At 42.1% G+C, this 15,364-nt stretch overlaps 2 protein-coding genes across 3 annotated transcripts; both read right to left on the reverse strand.

Moving 5' to 3' along the window:
• Positions 1–639: 639 nt before the first annotated feature.
• On the reverse strand, positions 640–4,806 carry LOC102708088. The gene is made up of 5 exons (XM_015840860.2): positions 3,946–4,806; positions 2,058–2,115; positions 1,881–1,964; positions 1,461–1,602; positions 640–1,056 (listed from the first exon to the last, which is right to left on the reverse strand). Exons 1-5 carry the CDS (start codon positions 4,511–4,513, stop codon positions 640–642), a joined length of 1,269 nt encoding a protein of 422 aa, XP_015696346.2. The 5' UTR covers positions 4,514–4,806.
• A 4,151-nt stretch (positions 4,807–8,957) lies between these two features.
• On the reverse strand, positions 8,958–14,893 carry LOC102708366 (26S proteasome non-ATPase regulatory subunit 9). 2 transcript variants are annotated; one of them, XM_015841392.2, is made up of 9 exons: positions 14,763–14,893; positions 14,516–14,656; positions 14,351–14,402; positions 14,201–14,258; positions 12,164–12,394; positions 11,971–12,031; positions 10,855–10,962; positions 9,888–10,197; positions 8,958–9,364 (listed from the first exon to the last, which is right to left on the reverse strand). In XM_015841392.2, the coding sequence occupies exons 5-9, from the start codon at positions 12,302–12,304 to the stop codon at positions 9,343–9,345; spliced, it is 642 nt and encodes a 213-aa protein (XP_015696878.1). In that variant the 5' UTR covers positions 12,305–12,394; positions 14,201–14,258; positions 14,351–14,402; positions 14,516–14,656; positions 14,763–14,893; the 3' UTR covers positions 8,958–9,342. The 2 variants fall into 2 exon arrangements, with proteins under 2 accessions (XP_015696878.1, XP_006661239.1); XM_006661176.3 differs by having other exon boundaries at positions 14,351–14,415.
• Positions 14,894–15,364: the final 471 nt, after the last annotated feature.

Below are 15,364 nucleotides of genomic sequence, written 5' to 3' on the forward strand. Positions count from 1 at the left end.
CATGTAGACATTGTTCAAATGATTGGCAACATCACTGACCCATTCCAAAAGCATTGAGGTTAGTATAAACAAGTCTATGTCATTGTCCTTGCTCTCTTGTACTACTCCATATTGCTTCCATAATTCCAAAGTCATGAGAGCGACAATGCAACGACCCAAGCCTTTACCAGCATGGTTTTAACGTATTCAGTCTCCGTTTTCGGTCACATCTGAGATCTGACAAAAGCCGGGCCAATCAGACTTTTTTATGCTTCATCTGCGTGTATCAGCGACTAATTAGTAGTGCTAGATAACACCAATATTGCAACTTTACAAGATCTGCAGCTGGTGAGGTGACCAAATCGTCTGAAACTTTTTTTCTTTTTGGGCTACCTATATGTATGTATGTATGTTTTGAACACACACCATTCAAACAAATCACATCACCCAAACCTCAAATGAGCAACCATATACACAATGACACAAACCCAATCTCTGACACGCCAAGAAAAAAAAAACTGAGGTCACCGCAACAAATTCAATCATTCACTCACTCACTCTATACATGGAACAGCAGACAGTGTGAAGTGAAGTGGAGTGAAGTGAAACTATGAAGCTCCTACTGGGATCAGTCGCCATTGCCATCGATCTGGTCGAATGCTAGGAGATGCTGAGCACGGTGGTGGCCCTGGCTCTCGACGGCTCCAAGCTGACGCACTCGACCAATCCACAGATCATGTTCACCTCCTGGTCTTTCACCAGGGCCATGCTGTGGCTGTCTGCAGCGCCGTCCATGGCGGCGGCAGCAGCTTCGTCGGTGCTGCAGCAGCTGCAGCACTCGTCGAAGCGGTAGCAGGTGACGAGGTGGTCGTTGGCCATGCCGACGGCCTGCATGAACGCGTAGATCACCGTCGGCCCGACGCCGAGGAAGCCTCGCCGGAGCAGGTCCTGGCTCATGGCGTCGGCTTTCGGCGTCTTCAGTGGCACCTCCCGGGGGTGCCGGAATCTGCCAACCATCGGCTTGCTGTTCAGGAAGCCCCAGCAATAGCTGTCAAATGATCCAAACTCCTCTATGACCTATGAACAGCAGCAGCAGGAGGCTTCAGACCCAGACATGCAAATGCATGATTTCCAGAAAGAAGCAGATGTAATTAGAGATATACTCTAGTCCAACAAAAAGTACCTCGAGGTATCGGTACCTCACGGTATCAAATCGTTTCTGATAGTTAGATCTAACAATGCACATCCTGCTCAGCTAGATCCAATGGTAGAAAATGATTTAGTACTAGAGGTATCGGTAACTCGAGATACTTTTTGTTGGACCGGTGCAATTCAGGCAGACAGGCATGCATGCATGATTGCAGAAAGATGAAGGTGTGTCATTAAGTGTAGGAGCAAATGATGGCTGCCAGGGGTGTTCAGGCTAATCATCAAAGGTTAAGATGTGGACAGATCGATACCTAGATAGATTGTCAGCCTACCTTTACGACCTCCTGTGCATTTTCGATGATTATACGCAGCCTATGCTCTGACAACAGAGACCTTGCAGGGCTGCACGGCCCCAGAATCTTCTTCTCGCTTAGCTTTGCTACCAGTAGAGGATCAAAGTCCATGAAAACTTCCCTGTTGAATCAATGCATGAGTTTTATGGAGCTCTTTAACGCTCTGATCGGTTAAGTTGCGATCAATAAGCCTTAGAGAAATTAATAAAGCAATCAAAAATAAGTTGTGGGTGAAATTTTTATTTCTGTGTTATTACGCGGTTTAAAATCCAAAGGTCTAAGATGAGATAACACCAGGATTAACTTCAAAATTAAGTTTCAAATTTTAGATTTTGGCTGTGGCTGGGTGATCACTGATGCAGCTCTTCTGTCGGTACAGTAAGTAAAAGTAGCACTTGCCTGAATGTTTCCCTCTTGCTGAGAATTGCAGGCCATGTCATCTCAGCCAACGCACCGGACAGGACTAGCATCTCAAACAATTTCCTGCAGATTCAAGGCTGGAAATTGTAACTTTATAATTTATCTGACTAGAGTTCTACGCAAAAGCGTATCAAATTTGATTAGGTTTAGACGTACTTGTCATCATGTACTGGGACTCCCCATTCATGGTCATGGAAGGCGGCATAGCATGGATCTGTTGCAATGTCATGATCAGGGAGGATTACCTTACAGCCGGATGAAATCAGGCGGTGATTTCAAAGAAAACTTTTGAGAAAATTTATAACGTTTTTAGGATTAAACACAATACTGATTTAGGACTGATGGAGTGCTCCGGACTTCAGATTACAAGCAGAATGTTTTTGTCCATATAGACAGAAGGGCCCCAACTGAACAGTCAGTTAGGTGTAAGGTCAGCATGCAGCAGGTAGGACTTATGAGCAGAGCCAAAAACACAATAGATCCTGCTTTGACGTTTCAAATAGTAGTTTTTCTATGGTTGACGTACTACAGTATGTGGAACTGACTGGTTGTTTTCACTTTTCAGTAGTTGCCGTACTACAGTGTGTGAAATAATGGCAGATCAACTCACACTGCTACAACTAAGAAAAAAAGCTGCTAATAATTTATTCCAATAAGGAACTGAGAATTAATACTAGAGCATCAGAGAGGTTAAATATAGTAATCATGGCTTCCAGCTGCCCAGTGCACTGCAGAAAAGATGCAAAGTGTAGTTGTACGTACTTACATAAACTAAAGAACAACAACGATAGGCATATCCTCCCACAGCCAGCCAAAGAAAACAAAAGAGAAACATAGCCTGCACCATTGTGGTCTCCAAAATGCAACAGAATATGATAATCTATGTCACGGTAAGCCTGTGTAATGGAAGTGGTTAATTACCTTTGGACGCCTAAAATAAATTTAATTTACTACCACTCTATGATCAGAAATATATAGCTGATCTGGTTTAACCACTGCAAAGTATGTCATTAAGGAACTATTGCCACTTGATTCTTCAATTCAGCTCAAAGCTTAATTTGCTAGAATTAAAGGCTTTTGATGAACTCTATTTGCATAAACTTTGCAGTGCCGACAAGTTAGTGGGTAATGGAATCCTTTTGCAAGATAAAATTGACAAGTACTTGCTAGATAACAGACCTGCCAACAAACATTTGAGTGTGCATCTTTTATTGTACTTTTATACCACCTACCATATGTGTGATGTCATATGATCTAATTAATCATCATCACCCAGGGTTGATGTGCCATATATTATACAAGTTGTAGTTTCTCCTTTCACAATAGGGAGGCAAAAATTTTGTTTCAGTATTTGGATAATATCTTCTTACTCGAGGAACTGTTTTGAAGAGTAGTATATGGAAGCTTTTGTCAATGCAACAACAACATTATTTGAGACAGTTATGTTACAGAATAATCAGACTTGTTTGGATGCTAGCCACTGTTCGATGGCGACTATGTTGTGTATGCATGAAATACAGAAACAGAAATAAGTGTGTCCATTTTGGCTAATTATCGTAGTAAATTAGTGGAAACCTCTGAATATAGTACGGATGTATTAATTAGCTAGACTACATATGTACATATTACTAAATGCCAAAACACGTAGGATGCACACTATAAGTAATACGTTGTATACTAGTACTACACCTGACCCTCTAGTATAACTCAATCCTGTATCTGTGAGTTAATATTTGCAACTTTTCTCAAAAATTCACTGTAAATATAGCATCATACCAAGAAGTGGTTCCAAAATCTCAGAAAATTTAAAAGGTCAATTTTGTAACATATAATTATGCAAAAAGGAAAAACTAACATAAAACCTCTTAGTCCATATTTTTATAAAAACATGTATATATACTTTATGTTCTGTGGTTCATATTATATATCTGTATTGTAAGTTACATAGAAAAAGTAGATGCAAATTAAGGAGGAACCTGATGTCAATTTAAACCAACTCACAAATAATCGCCAGATTACGGCAGGCTTGAATTGTGAAACTTACCAGTGTTAGGAGTGACCCACGGGCACCTCACCGGCCCCGTCAACGCCGGTGCGGCCTCGCCGTTCGCCACGGCGATCAGCGAGGCCGCGATGTCCGGCACGACGCTGGCCGCCTTCCGGACCACCGGCCGGGCGGCGGGAGGCCCCGCCGATCCAGCCGCCCTCCGCCGCGCGTGCGCGGCCACGCCGGGCGGCCCCACGGGGCGGCCGATCCTGCCGGTGGACGCCCGGCTGCAGAACGAGTCGTTGGACGCCTCCGACGCGCACGACACGTTGAGCGACCGCGGGCCCCCGCCGCCGCCGCCGCCGCCGGCACGGCGCAGCAGCATGGACGGGACGCCCCTAGCCGCGGCGGACGACGGCTGCTGATGATGCTGCTGCTGATAAAGCCTCCTCCGCATGCTCGCCGCCGACTCCGCCCGCGCGCGCAGCGGGTCGACGGCCTTCTCCCTGACTACGCTTCCCGCAGCACCAACCGGCCTCGGGCCCGGCGGCCCCGGAGACGTCCTCCGCGCCTCGCCGCCGCCGGCCCCGGCCACCCTGGACGACGCCACCGCCGACGACGACATCGTCTCGCCGCTAGCTCGCCACGGCGTAGCTAGCTAGCAAAGTGTCGAGCCGGCCGGCGAGCAGCACTGTGATCGAGGACCCGAGGTGTGCGCGAGAGCTAGCAGCAGCAGCTTAGCTAGCTAGCTAGAGTCGTTGGGGAGCGTGGCCGGCGCGGCGCGGCGTCGTTATAAGGGGAGCTCTTTTTCTCCTCTCGCTCGCGCGCGCGCGGGGGATGAGGCGCGGTGGGTGGCAGGTGGCGCGGCGCGGCTGTGTGCTGCTGCTACGGGCTACGGCGACATGGGGGCGGAGCTAAAGCCAGAGCGCGCGCGCGCGAGCGGATGTGGCGGGTGGGTTTGCGCGCCACGTATAGTACGCGCGGGCGCGCGCGGTTGGTGCCGCGTCGTCCGTCGAGTCGATCGAGGGCTCGGGTCGGCTCGGTTCCCGGGTTTTTCTTTTTTCTGGCGGGATCGATCGCCGGCAGCAGCGGGAGAGATCGATCGGTCTCACCCTCCCGGTGGTCTCGTGATCAACTTCGCGAGCGCGACGCGACGGCAACGGCGGTTACTGACTTAACGAGTTCGATAGTATAGTCAACTGCTAGCTACAATTTATCTATAATTAATTTATATAACAGTTACGTATAAAATATTAATATATAGTCTCCGTACCATACATACACTATGCTTTGAAGCTTATGCTACAGCTGGCTATAAATTAGTAGCTCCCTAGTTCGCTCTCATCTCTTATATATTTAAAATATATTTATAGCTGTCTTATAGCGTGCTACCTGCTCTAGGAGTATCTTATAACATGCTATTGTACATGCTCTAGGAGTAAGCAACAATCTTTTTCTGAAAGTTCAGAGAGTAAGGGTGAGTTTCGTCTAGCAAAAGTGTGAAGCAACTTCGGTGCGTAAAATGGGATAAACTATTAGCGTATGATTAATTAATTTTAAAGTTAAATATTGATTTATTTAAATTTTTAAAGTAACTTTTATATAGAATAATTAATAGAAAAATATATTCTCCGGTAGTTCGGAAAAGACAATAATGAAAAATGAGCGAAGTTGCTAAGCAAGAGTTGCTAGCTTAAACGTGGCCTAAGGCAAGCTATGGACCGAGCTGCTTTCTCATTCGCCGTTTGCATGATTTCATAATGTTTGACAAAGGAGTAAATTGCACTTGGATCACTTATTATTATCAAAAATTAACTTTAGATTAACCTTAAATCTATCTTTTCATAACATTTTTTCACAACACTGTAAAATTAGCCTCTCTTTTGGTAACTACATGATTATAGAAGTTCATATGTGTATCAGAGCCTATGTGTTTAATGTCGTTGATATATATTAAAAAAATCGTTCGAGGTTGTTCAAATTGTATTGATGACAAATTCACCCGCTCCAAAATAAAAACATGAGTTCAAGGGTGATCAAAGTGAAAATTGAGTAGCACAATTCATAAAAAAAACCAAATAAGTTTATAGAATATAATTAGTCACTCGCTAGTGATTTGACTTATTTTGCGTGGGACACATTAGCTCACTAACGTGGATTGCTTAGAGCGGTGCTACCGTGCTAGAGCGTATGGTGTGATAAGTACACATGTAACATGCACAAGATTTTGATGACAGGTAGTCAAAAGATCAAGAAGAATCATGGGGATTGAACCCAAACCCCACAGAGTGGGCAAGACTAACCAAGAAGCCAACAAGAGTTTTATGCTATGATAATTAAATAGCTACTTTATAAAAATATGGGTATTTGGATGAATTCCTATCTATGATCCCCTCTGGGCATGCATGTCCCTACCCTACTGGTATGTGTTGATGAAGTCAAAGGTCAGATAAATGGTGTGTGATGTGTCATGTGTGGATGGATGGTGGATGGGAGTTAAGTGTTAGCCATGGTTTAGGCTCACCGGATAGAATTTAGTTAGTGGTGGATCAAAAAATTTGTAGACCTTTGGACAGGCCCAGTTAAGGACTTACGGTGAATATTACTGTCTCCATTTCATAACGTAACATGTATGATTTTTTTCTTACAACGTTTGACCATTCATCTTATCTAAAAATTTAGTATAAATATAAAAAATAATGAGTCGTGCTTAAAGTTCTTTTAATAATAAAGTAAATCACAAGCTAAATAAATGTTATTTCTATAATTTTTTGAATAAGATAAATGATCAAACATTGTAAGAAAAAAGTCAAACATCTTACGTTATGAAACTGAGGGAGTATTATTATTTATCTCAACAGTTGTGGTGCTCGCAAACGAGATCGGATGGTAGATCCACCATTGCTAATAATAGGAGAGCATGCACCATGATCTAAAGATGTTAATATGTTCGTATTGTACAGTTGGGCCAGGGGCAGAGCTACAGATATGTCCAGTCCTCGACACATGCAGATTACATATCCGGTATATATACTGCAGATTGTATTTAGTAATTGTTCCAACTTAATCCATGAATTTGAAACTTAATATGTTACTTTGTGCATGTATATTGAATTGCGTTAATTTTATAATTATTCTCAATTGTCTAAAATAGATTTACCGAATTATATACAATAACTTTTGGACGAGCATGCTCTTAGCTAAATACTAGATTTGTTGCTGGGTTGGGCTGACTACGGTTGCATAGACACATATGTGCACATTGTAAGCAAAAGACTTCTAGCTACGAGCTTATATATCATTATATAATAAATAAGAAGCCCAAATGGTCTCTCGTTGTGTGTATGATAATTGTGTCACCGAAGAAAATACATCGTTGAGGACTGATATATAACCAATTAAATACAGGAGAAAGTCTATTTACAAGTCAACTCGGGACATGTAGCTCGAATTAATTGTTGACTGAAGTATTACTTTCAGCTGCTTGTCTGTGGCAAGTGTCATGTCATAAACCGGATTTAACCACAAAAGATGATCGTTTACTTATTACTGTCCGCGTTGATCGCAAGCCCGGCCATTTTGTTGATGTGGGTTAGGTGCTCTATGTACTACTGCTCGAATATTAGATCCATATGCTTTTCATGATAAAAGCAAAGCTACATATGGAGTTGCACTAAGAAAATTCTCAACACTTTGGACTAGTATATGTCACAAAATATATCTTGGCTGGTCATACCTGTAATCATAAGCAGAGGTTGTTACATACCTCTTATGTAGGGACAATGGGGGCCATTTCTTTGTCTCTTTGGGCTAAAATACATCCAAATGCAGGAGTTTATGTTATCTTTATCCATGTAATACTTGTCAAACCCAGATTATATTAATGGGGTGATAGAGCATGCTGGATTAAAGAAACAACCACGGCATGTGCCTTTAATTTTAGATTTAGAGTAGTTATGATTGACACATCTGCTACACAATGTGAATGTTAGCAACACATTCAAGGGACTTGGGCATATAATTTTAGTTGGAACTTATTGATTAATAAGAGCATATATATATATATATATATATATATATAGCTAGCATTGATCCTTATTGTAGGAGCAGACGTCGAAGATATTTGTCTTGTATGTATTAAGCATTATCTTTAGAGAAGTATTTAGCTTGTTTTAGTGAGGGTATATCCAGTGGATGTTTAGTTATATTTAAGCATATCTCATCTTACATTTGACTAAGGGCATGTTCAACAGTAGAATCTATTGTAGGCTCTTCTCAAGTCACGTCAGTAACAAGAGTCTATTTTATAATAACACATATAAAGATAGAGTTAGGTGTGGTTTCTTCATTAATGTAATAAAATATTTTTTATTAGGCTAGTTTTATTTTTATACATTCTCATACAAGATAGTTTTCTTTAATAAATGTTAAGAATCGACTCTAAGATAGTTTTCTTTAATAAATGTTAAGAATCGACTCTAAGCGGTTGCCATGCATGACAACAGTTTTCTCTCTCCTTCCCTCTCTTTCCTCTACTTCACTAGATTTGTTTATGTGACGATTGAGACTTCTCTCTCTTTCCTCCACTTCACCAGATTTGCTTATGTGAGGATTGAGAGAGTCAGCTAATAGGCGCCTTTGTACGTGCCCTAATAGATATATTTGTCAGAAGGTTAATTAGAGCAGAATCAAGTAGGCTAACTCTTCCCATCAGTTAGTTCGCAGGTCTCACGATGATGGCTTAATTAAGGCCGTGAATGCTTTCTATAAAAAGAGAAGCCTAAACACGATTTCATAAGTAATTGGTATGGCCGTACAAGAGGGGGATTTTTCTTACGCAATTTGAGCTTTTCAGGCAGGTGGTCGCTGCGTATTACTCCAGTGTCTAATCTTGACTCGCTAACCCACCAGCTTAATGATGCGTATTAGGTAACTCCCTGAATATTGTAATACCTGGGGCCTGACAATTCTGGAAAGCCGACGCGTTCTCACCTCGTAATCTATTCGAACATAAATAGGAAGGAACCGACATGTTCTTTGCTCCTCTTTAAGCATTCAGAATTTTGTAAGACGAAGACCAGATAACACAGCCTTTCCACGGTTGTGCAATTGTACTAATGTCCATACGATGGATGCAATTCCTATCTCATTTTTGACTTCAAGTCTACTACAGTACCAGCAAATTAATATACGTGAGAGCAAGCACCGGAAAACAGAACTCCAAAACATACGCAACCTGATTTGTTTCCAAATGTACGGGTAAGACCAAGCTAAAAGTAGGACACGCATTAGGTTAATTAGATTGCTCTCGATACTGCAAGACTGCAAGAGCTGTCTGCACAAGTACAAACATGAAAAGCATCTCATTGTTGTTTCATGGGTTAATCAGATCATTATCGCTGATTCTGTAGGAGCTGTCTGCACAAGCACAATAAAAGAAACCATCTTGTTCTTTCATAAGATTCGGAAATGGCATCTGCAAGTATAAGAAACCAACTTGTAGTTAATAAGTCAGCAGCAAACAAGGAGGAATTAGGTAGCGTATTAACTAGTAAAATGATAAACTTGCCGGCTATAGATAATAAGCCTGATTCCATTTGCCGAGGTATTGGTAAGATAAATTACTAAACAGCAAGCATACAAAAGAGACAGTCCTACTACTTCAACAAGTGCATATGTACTGACAAACACTATGAGATGCAAAGATTAAAGGCCCACAGAAAATGTTTCTCAGATAACATGCCAAAAGGAAGTTATAAGCACATACATTTTTAGTTGGCGTTAATTGAAAATGCACAAGCATGATAGGCAGCTTTCAGGCTTTATTCCTGAAACATGTGACTCAAGTGGAGATTTTCTTGTGAACAACAAAAGACAATCCAACTAAAAGCAATAAAAAGATTCACACTCATAATGTTCTCAGAAAAGTAAGGTCAAACTATGACTGACTGCCAGCAAATGCAACATAACAATTGATACAAAGGTTTAGTAAAGCATACCCCAGAAGTCCTCTTCCATGCCACTTTCTTGGTGTAACAATTAAGTTCATTGATGATCCCTGCCGAATGATGACTAGAGATACTTGAGAATCCTCATTGGAAAGTGCTTCAGAGACAAGTCTTTCTTGCAATCTGTCACCTGCTTCAACATTTCCAAACTTAACTATCTCATCCCAAAGCTGCAAGCCATCCAAAGCAGCAGGAGAACCATCCGTCAATTCATCAATTATGGCAAAAGGAAGTGCGGTCACAGCATCTTCTTCCATAGGATCATTTTGAGATAACCCACTGTGCAATGAAGCTGGTGTGCCTGCACAGAATCAGATATGAGAACACACAACAATTGTAATATCCTTTTTCTTCACAATCCAACTCATGATGCTCTGGTTATCAGGTTAGGCCAATGCTTTTAATTTTATGTACCAGACATTTAACAGAAGCTCGGCCAATGCTTTGATACACTAATGTGCAACACATCACTTTCCATAAGCTGGTCTGTACTCTTGCTTTTAAAAAACACTTAAGATGACTGACATGAATTGGTTATCCATATTATGTCAAAAAAATAACAGAATACCAATTGCCAAACCACTGCTTGGTCATTGAGGGTACTTTATGTTGCAGAATTAGCGAACATGTGGAAATTGCAGAATGGAAGGTATTGATTGGCTAGAGAAGCATAGCACATCAGATGATCAGAGTACAGGAAAGAAACTTCTGATCACAGAAAGTATGCTATTTTCAATTCTTATAGTTTGCAATACACAAGTTTGACTGTTACAAAGTCACCAAACTAACCGAAGCATAAAATTTATGATATCCAGGTCATTTCCTCATATCATTTTGATGGGACCGAGATAGATTTATACAGCATAATGTTGGCCAAAAATCTTACAAGCTTTTGCTCCATGTTCCTATGATGACAAATTTTGTGTGAACAGACATTCAGATAATGGTTAAAACTTACCAGAACTTGCTGGGATTGATTGATCATTTCTTGACAGTTTTGTTGAGTGTAGAACTTCCAGGTTCTTCTCAATTTTGTTTGTAATATCCTTGTGATCATTTTGCAGTTCTGCAATGAAGATGGTACAGCTTATAATCATGTTATGTATAAAGTATTTATGTTATGATATATACATGATGAGCAAATATATTGATCATATGCCAGACCAAAGCCCCAAGCTACAATCATAAACGGTAGACACTAGACAACTGAAGGTCGGACCTTGCTCCATAAGGCTTAGTTCATTTACATAAATGCTCCATCTAGTCATAAATATTTGACACGTAGGGCAAGATTTGGTCAACATTTGAATTTCTGACCTTCATGACCAGAGTACGAGTTTACCCCCAAACCCTATAAGAGAATTTCCTACAACCCAAATGTTCAGTATGTCTGTCCCTCATTTCATTTACTGCCTATTTTCCATTTCATCTAAAACTACATCTAGGTTTTCTTTTTCCTTCCATCAACTCAACCATAACAAGTCTACAGCAATACCTTCACAAAAAAATAACCATGTAACTTTTCTATATCAATAGCAACCTAGTCGGTGAACTAATCACAATTCCATCCAAACATGTTACATATGTAAGGAGCTTTCTGATACTCGAGAACAAAACATAAAGGAGTCACATAGTTATCCATCACATACTGTTGCCAAAATCACCACTCCTCATCAGTATTCAGTTCCCACCACTAAAAATGAGAACAGTTCGTGAACACTACAAGCAGAAGAATTATGAGAAAATGCTTTCTAAGTGCTCAAGCTACAAAATTTCGCAATTTTCATCCCAAGGATCACATCACACAATGGCCATCATGTATACTCTTTCACAATTTCCATCCTCATTAATCACCAGAAGAAAAAGCCACACCTAGCAACATACTATATCCAATCCAGTCCTCAGTCCCAGCACACCCGGCACATGATTTGAGCGCATACACAATACTGACTCACCGCATTCGCTAGAGAAGCCTATTAAGTTAATCCCTATTCCGGTCTTAAATCGAGTTCACACATAAACCCGTACCCAAACAGATCACAGTAATCGGGACCAAGCAACTAGGAATCCATACCGGCGAGCTTGCGGCGCTGGGCGAGGACGGCTGGGATGTCGATGTCGGACCTGGGGAAACCCTAATCCAAAGCCAGCCGCAACACATTCGGTTAGCAATCAGAGAACCACGTCCCCCGAAAGGAAGCAGCGGGAGGAGGGGTGACAAGGTTAGGGTTTTCTTAGAGCAGGGTTCTAGGTTAGGGTTTACCCACCTCGGCGTCGACGAGGCCGCCCGTGATGCCCAGCCCGCCCGGCGCGGAGAGCGCGGCGATGATGGCGTCCATCTCCGCCTCCACCGCCGCCCGCCGGTCCATCAGCGCCACTGTCTCCGCCTTCACGTTCGGCGCCACCATTGGAGATTCGCGAGTCGTCGAGGAGTAGTAGTCGTAGGCGGTTCGGTCAAACGGCTGTGCGCCGTTAGATGTGGAAGGAACGGCCAGGATCTGACGGCGGAGGGGTTTCTCTCAGTAAATTTCACAAAATTAGACGTAATTTGATCAAATTGTCGAAATATTATACAAAAGAAAATACTTGGACATTTTATATGCAAAACTACATATTTAACGTCAAATATAAGAACTTAGGAAAAGACGAGAACATTTTTTATAACTTCACCACTAAATTATAAGAACTTAAATATTCCTACTTCGTTTTATGATAAATTTTGATTCTAAATTTATAGTTTCGTGATTTGTTTTGTAAAATTTACTCTCCCCCCTCCCCCCCCCCCCCCGGAACTCCTCTCGCAACGGCGCCGCCGCTTCTCTCTCGACAGACCCGGTCGGCGTCGCGGCAGCAGTCTCGCCCCCCTCTTCCGCGCGTGCACTCTCTCTCTCTCTCTCCAGGGGCGCTTCTTCCCTCGCTCTCTTGTGCATCGGTTGCAGCTCTGCGATGAGAGATGACGGGGGAGTTGGGCACACTAGAGGGGGAGAGGTTGGTTAGGAATTCAAGTTTTTTTTGCCTCCATTTTCCTTTTCATTTTGGGTGTAAGGACGGTGTGGATTTCGTCTCGCGACGAGTTTGATTCTTGCTTTTGGTTTAGGATGTACTAGAAGATTATAGTGAGATTGGTTCGATCCTGAATTATGCCAGTTGGGGATGAACCCTTGAGAGATTGAGTTGCTGGATCAAACTTTCATGCCATGTGAGCCCCCTCACCTAGAGTTTGTGTGGATTGTGCAGAGCAATATTTTCTCGAGCACTTATTGAGGGAATGAGGAGTAGAGTAGGGACGTTTATCAACATTGTCAAGCAAACAGTTCAAAGGTGCATTGCCTGCATTCTGTGAAGATATGTCAAGCACACCGCACACGCTGAATTTGGCCATTCATAAGCATTTTACCGCATTTACGATAGTTCAGTTGTAAGTTTCTTAGTGCCCTAGCTTGCAAACTTGGTTAAAATTGTTAACATTGACTACGTATGTGAAGTCTTGGGGCCTTAAAATAGCATTCATCTTGAAAAAGAGAGGAAGAAAAGGCCTCTTTTAACTAGGAAACATAAGGATTCTGAAACAGAGCAGAGACTTTATCCTAAGCTGCTGCAAGAACTTTTTACAAAAATATTGTCATTCTTCTATTATTGGTTTAGAACCTTTAAAAATACTATCATTTTCCCTATACTACAACTCTTTAAGCTCTAGTACTGTTGATCGTAACACCACTAATTTGGTACTATCAACTGCTTGAATTGTATTGTTGGCACTGTTTAGTTACATAGTCAATTTTGATTGGTTACATTACGGTTACAATTGTGTTTTATGCACTTAACAATCTCTCATTTTTCATCTATCCTGGCGATCACTGTAGTTCTGTATGCTTCCAAAATTTTATTTGCTATGTTTCGCTGTTAACTAGTGAGTTTTTTATCTTAACACTTTGTACATCTGGTCAAATAAATACTACTCCCTCCATTCCACAATTTAAAATTTTCTCGTATTATCTAGATTCATATGAATGCTAATGAATTTAGACATATATACAAACTATATATTAATCATTAGATGAACCTAGGAAGCACCAGAAAGTCTTGCAATATGAAACAGATGAAGTATATACATTGGAAGTGATAATACAAGACTGCACTCAGTGGCAGAGGACGGAAAAAAAAATGAAGTATGGCGAAGAGCTAAGTGTGATACTAAGTGCATAATAAAAATTTTCATTTACATGTTAATATAAGGCTACAATTACACCAAGTCTAGCATTTAAATTGAAAACACATAAGCGGGCATTGAAATTGAATTGTACCTTAAGAAAATGTAGATTTGACGCTAGATGATAGATATGAATAATTTGCTATTGCCCTCTGCAAAACAAAAATCAACAAAAAAATTAGTAATTGACAATGGAGATAGATATATTGATGTAAAGAAATAGAAAGAGAAAGTAAAGCCGTACCAAAAACATGTTCTATTCATTCCTTTTCCTTTCCTATCCATCTTCTATTCTTCTGAATTATCAAACTAGTATTCAATCACGATTCACAAATCACAAATTTAGAAATTTACAATAGCAGTATAGCATCATTCAGAAATTTAAATCTCTGGTTTTCTATTCCCTCACCGTGGTCCGCAGCCCGCTCGTACGTGGTGCCGCCGGGCGCCGGTGCGCCAGCCGCCAGAGCCGGACGGGCGGACGGCCGTCGCCCGTCACGACCGAGTAGCCCCTTGCGGCCTCGCCGGCTCGCCGCCCCTCCGCCGCCGCCTGGGAATGGCCGAATCAAGATCGGATTGAGGAGCGGAGAGAAGAGAGACAGTGAGTAGAGACTAGAGAGACAAACTGACAGAGAGAGGCCGCCGGCCTAGACTACCTCGGCTCCGGGCTCCGGCCGCCTCCGGCTAGGCGCGACGACAGCGATGGCACGGGCGCGCTGCTCAGCGCTGCTTCGACTCGGCCTCGGCGATGGCGAGTGCGGCTGCGTCCAGGCGTGGCGGCGTCACGGCGTGCGCCACTGCATCCTGTTCTACTCCACGCCCCTAGGGTTTGTCCGGTTTGGTTTTGGGCCGTTTTGGGCCGGCCCATCCTGTTGCCTCGTCGGCCTGTCTGCACTAGAAAAGTACAGTATGCACTGAAAGTTATCATACAGAACTGCACTAGAAGAATACAGTATATACTAAAAGTCTCAAAGTGATGGTGTCCGGTTTCACCTAGCAGTTTCAGTGTTATAAAAACACTCAACACAAATCAAGCTAGTCTTCCTGATCCTTTTTGGAACTGATGCAATGATGTTCCATTTTCTTTTCAGGGATGGGGAACACTGCCTGCATCAGGGGCAACTGAAGCTTCAGATTCAACAGAAAATAAAAAACTGAACAAACTCCTCAACCTGACCACTAAACAAAAAAAGAAGATCTGCTGCGCTTGCCCAGACACCAAGAAGTTGAGAGACGAATGCATCGTGCAGCATGGTGA

The sequence above is a fragment of the Oryza brachyantha genome, chromosome 9 (assembly GCF_000231095.2).
Source record: "Oryza brachyantha chromosome 9, ObraRS2, whole genome shotgun sequence".
In the NCBI taxonomy this organism is placed as follows: domain Eukaryota; kingdom Viridiplantae; phylum Streptophyta; class Magnoliopsida; order Poales; family Poaceae; genus Oryza; species Oryza brachyantha.

Excerpts from the sequence above, each read along its gene's own strand:
- LOC102708088 (XM_015840860.2), bottom strand. The coding sequence starts at position 4,513 with ATGTCGTCGTCGGCGGTGGCGTCGTCCAGGGTGGCCGGGGCCGGCGGC. Across the intron at positions 1,965-2,057 it reads GTCCCAGTACATGATGACAA|GAAATTGTTTGAGATGCTAG; the intron begins GTACGTCTAAAC and ends TTGAATCTGCAG. Across the intron at positions 1,057-1,460 it reads ATGCACAGGAGGTCGTAAAG|GTCATAGAGGAGTTTGGATC; the intron begins GTAGGCTGACAA and ends TGCTGTTCATAG.
- LOC102708366 (XM_015841392.2), bottom strand. The coding sequence starts at position 12,304 with ATGGTGGCGCCGAACGTGAAGGCGGAGACAGTGGCGCTGATGGACCGG. Across the intron at positions 12,032-12,163 it reads GCGGCCTCGTCGACGCCGAG|GGTTTCCCCAGGTCCGACAT; the intron begins GTGGGTAAACCC and ends GCTTTGGATTAG. Across the intron at positions 10,963-11,970 it reads CCAGCGCCGCAAGCTCGCCG|AACTGCAAAATGATCACAAG; the intron begins GTATGGATTCCT and ends TCTTCATTGCAG.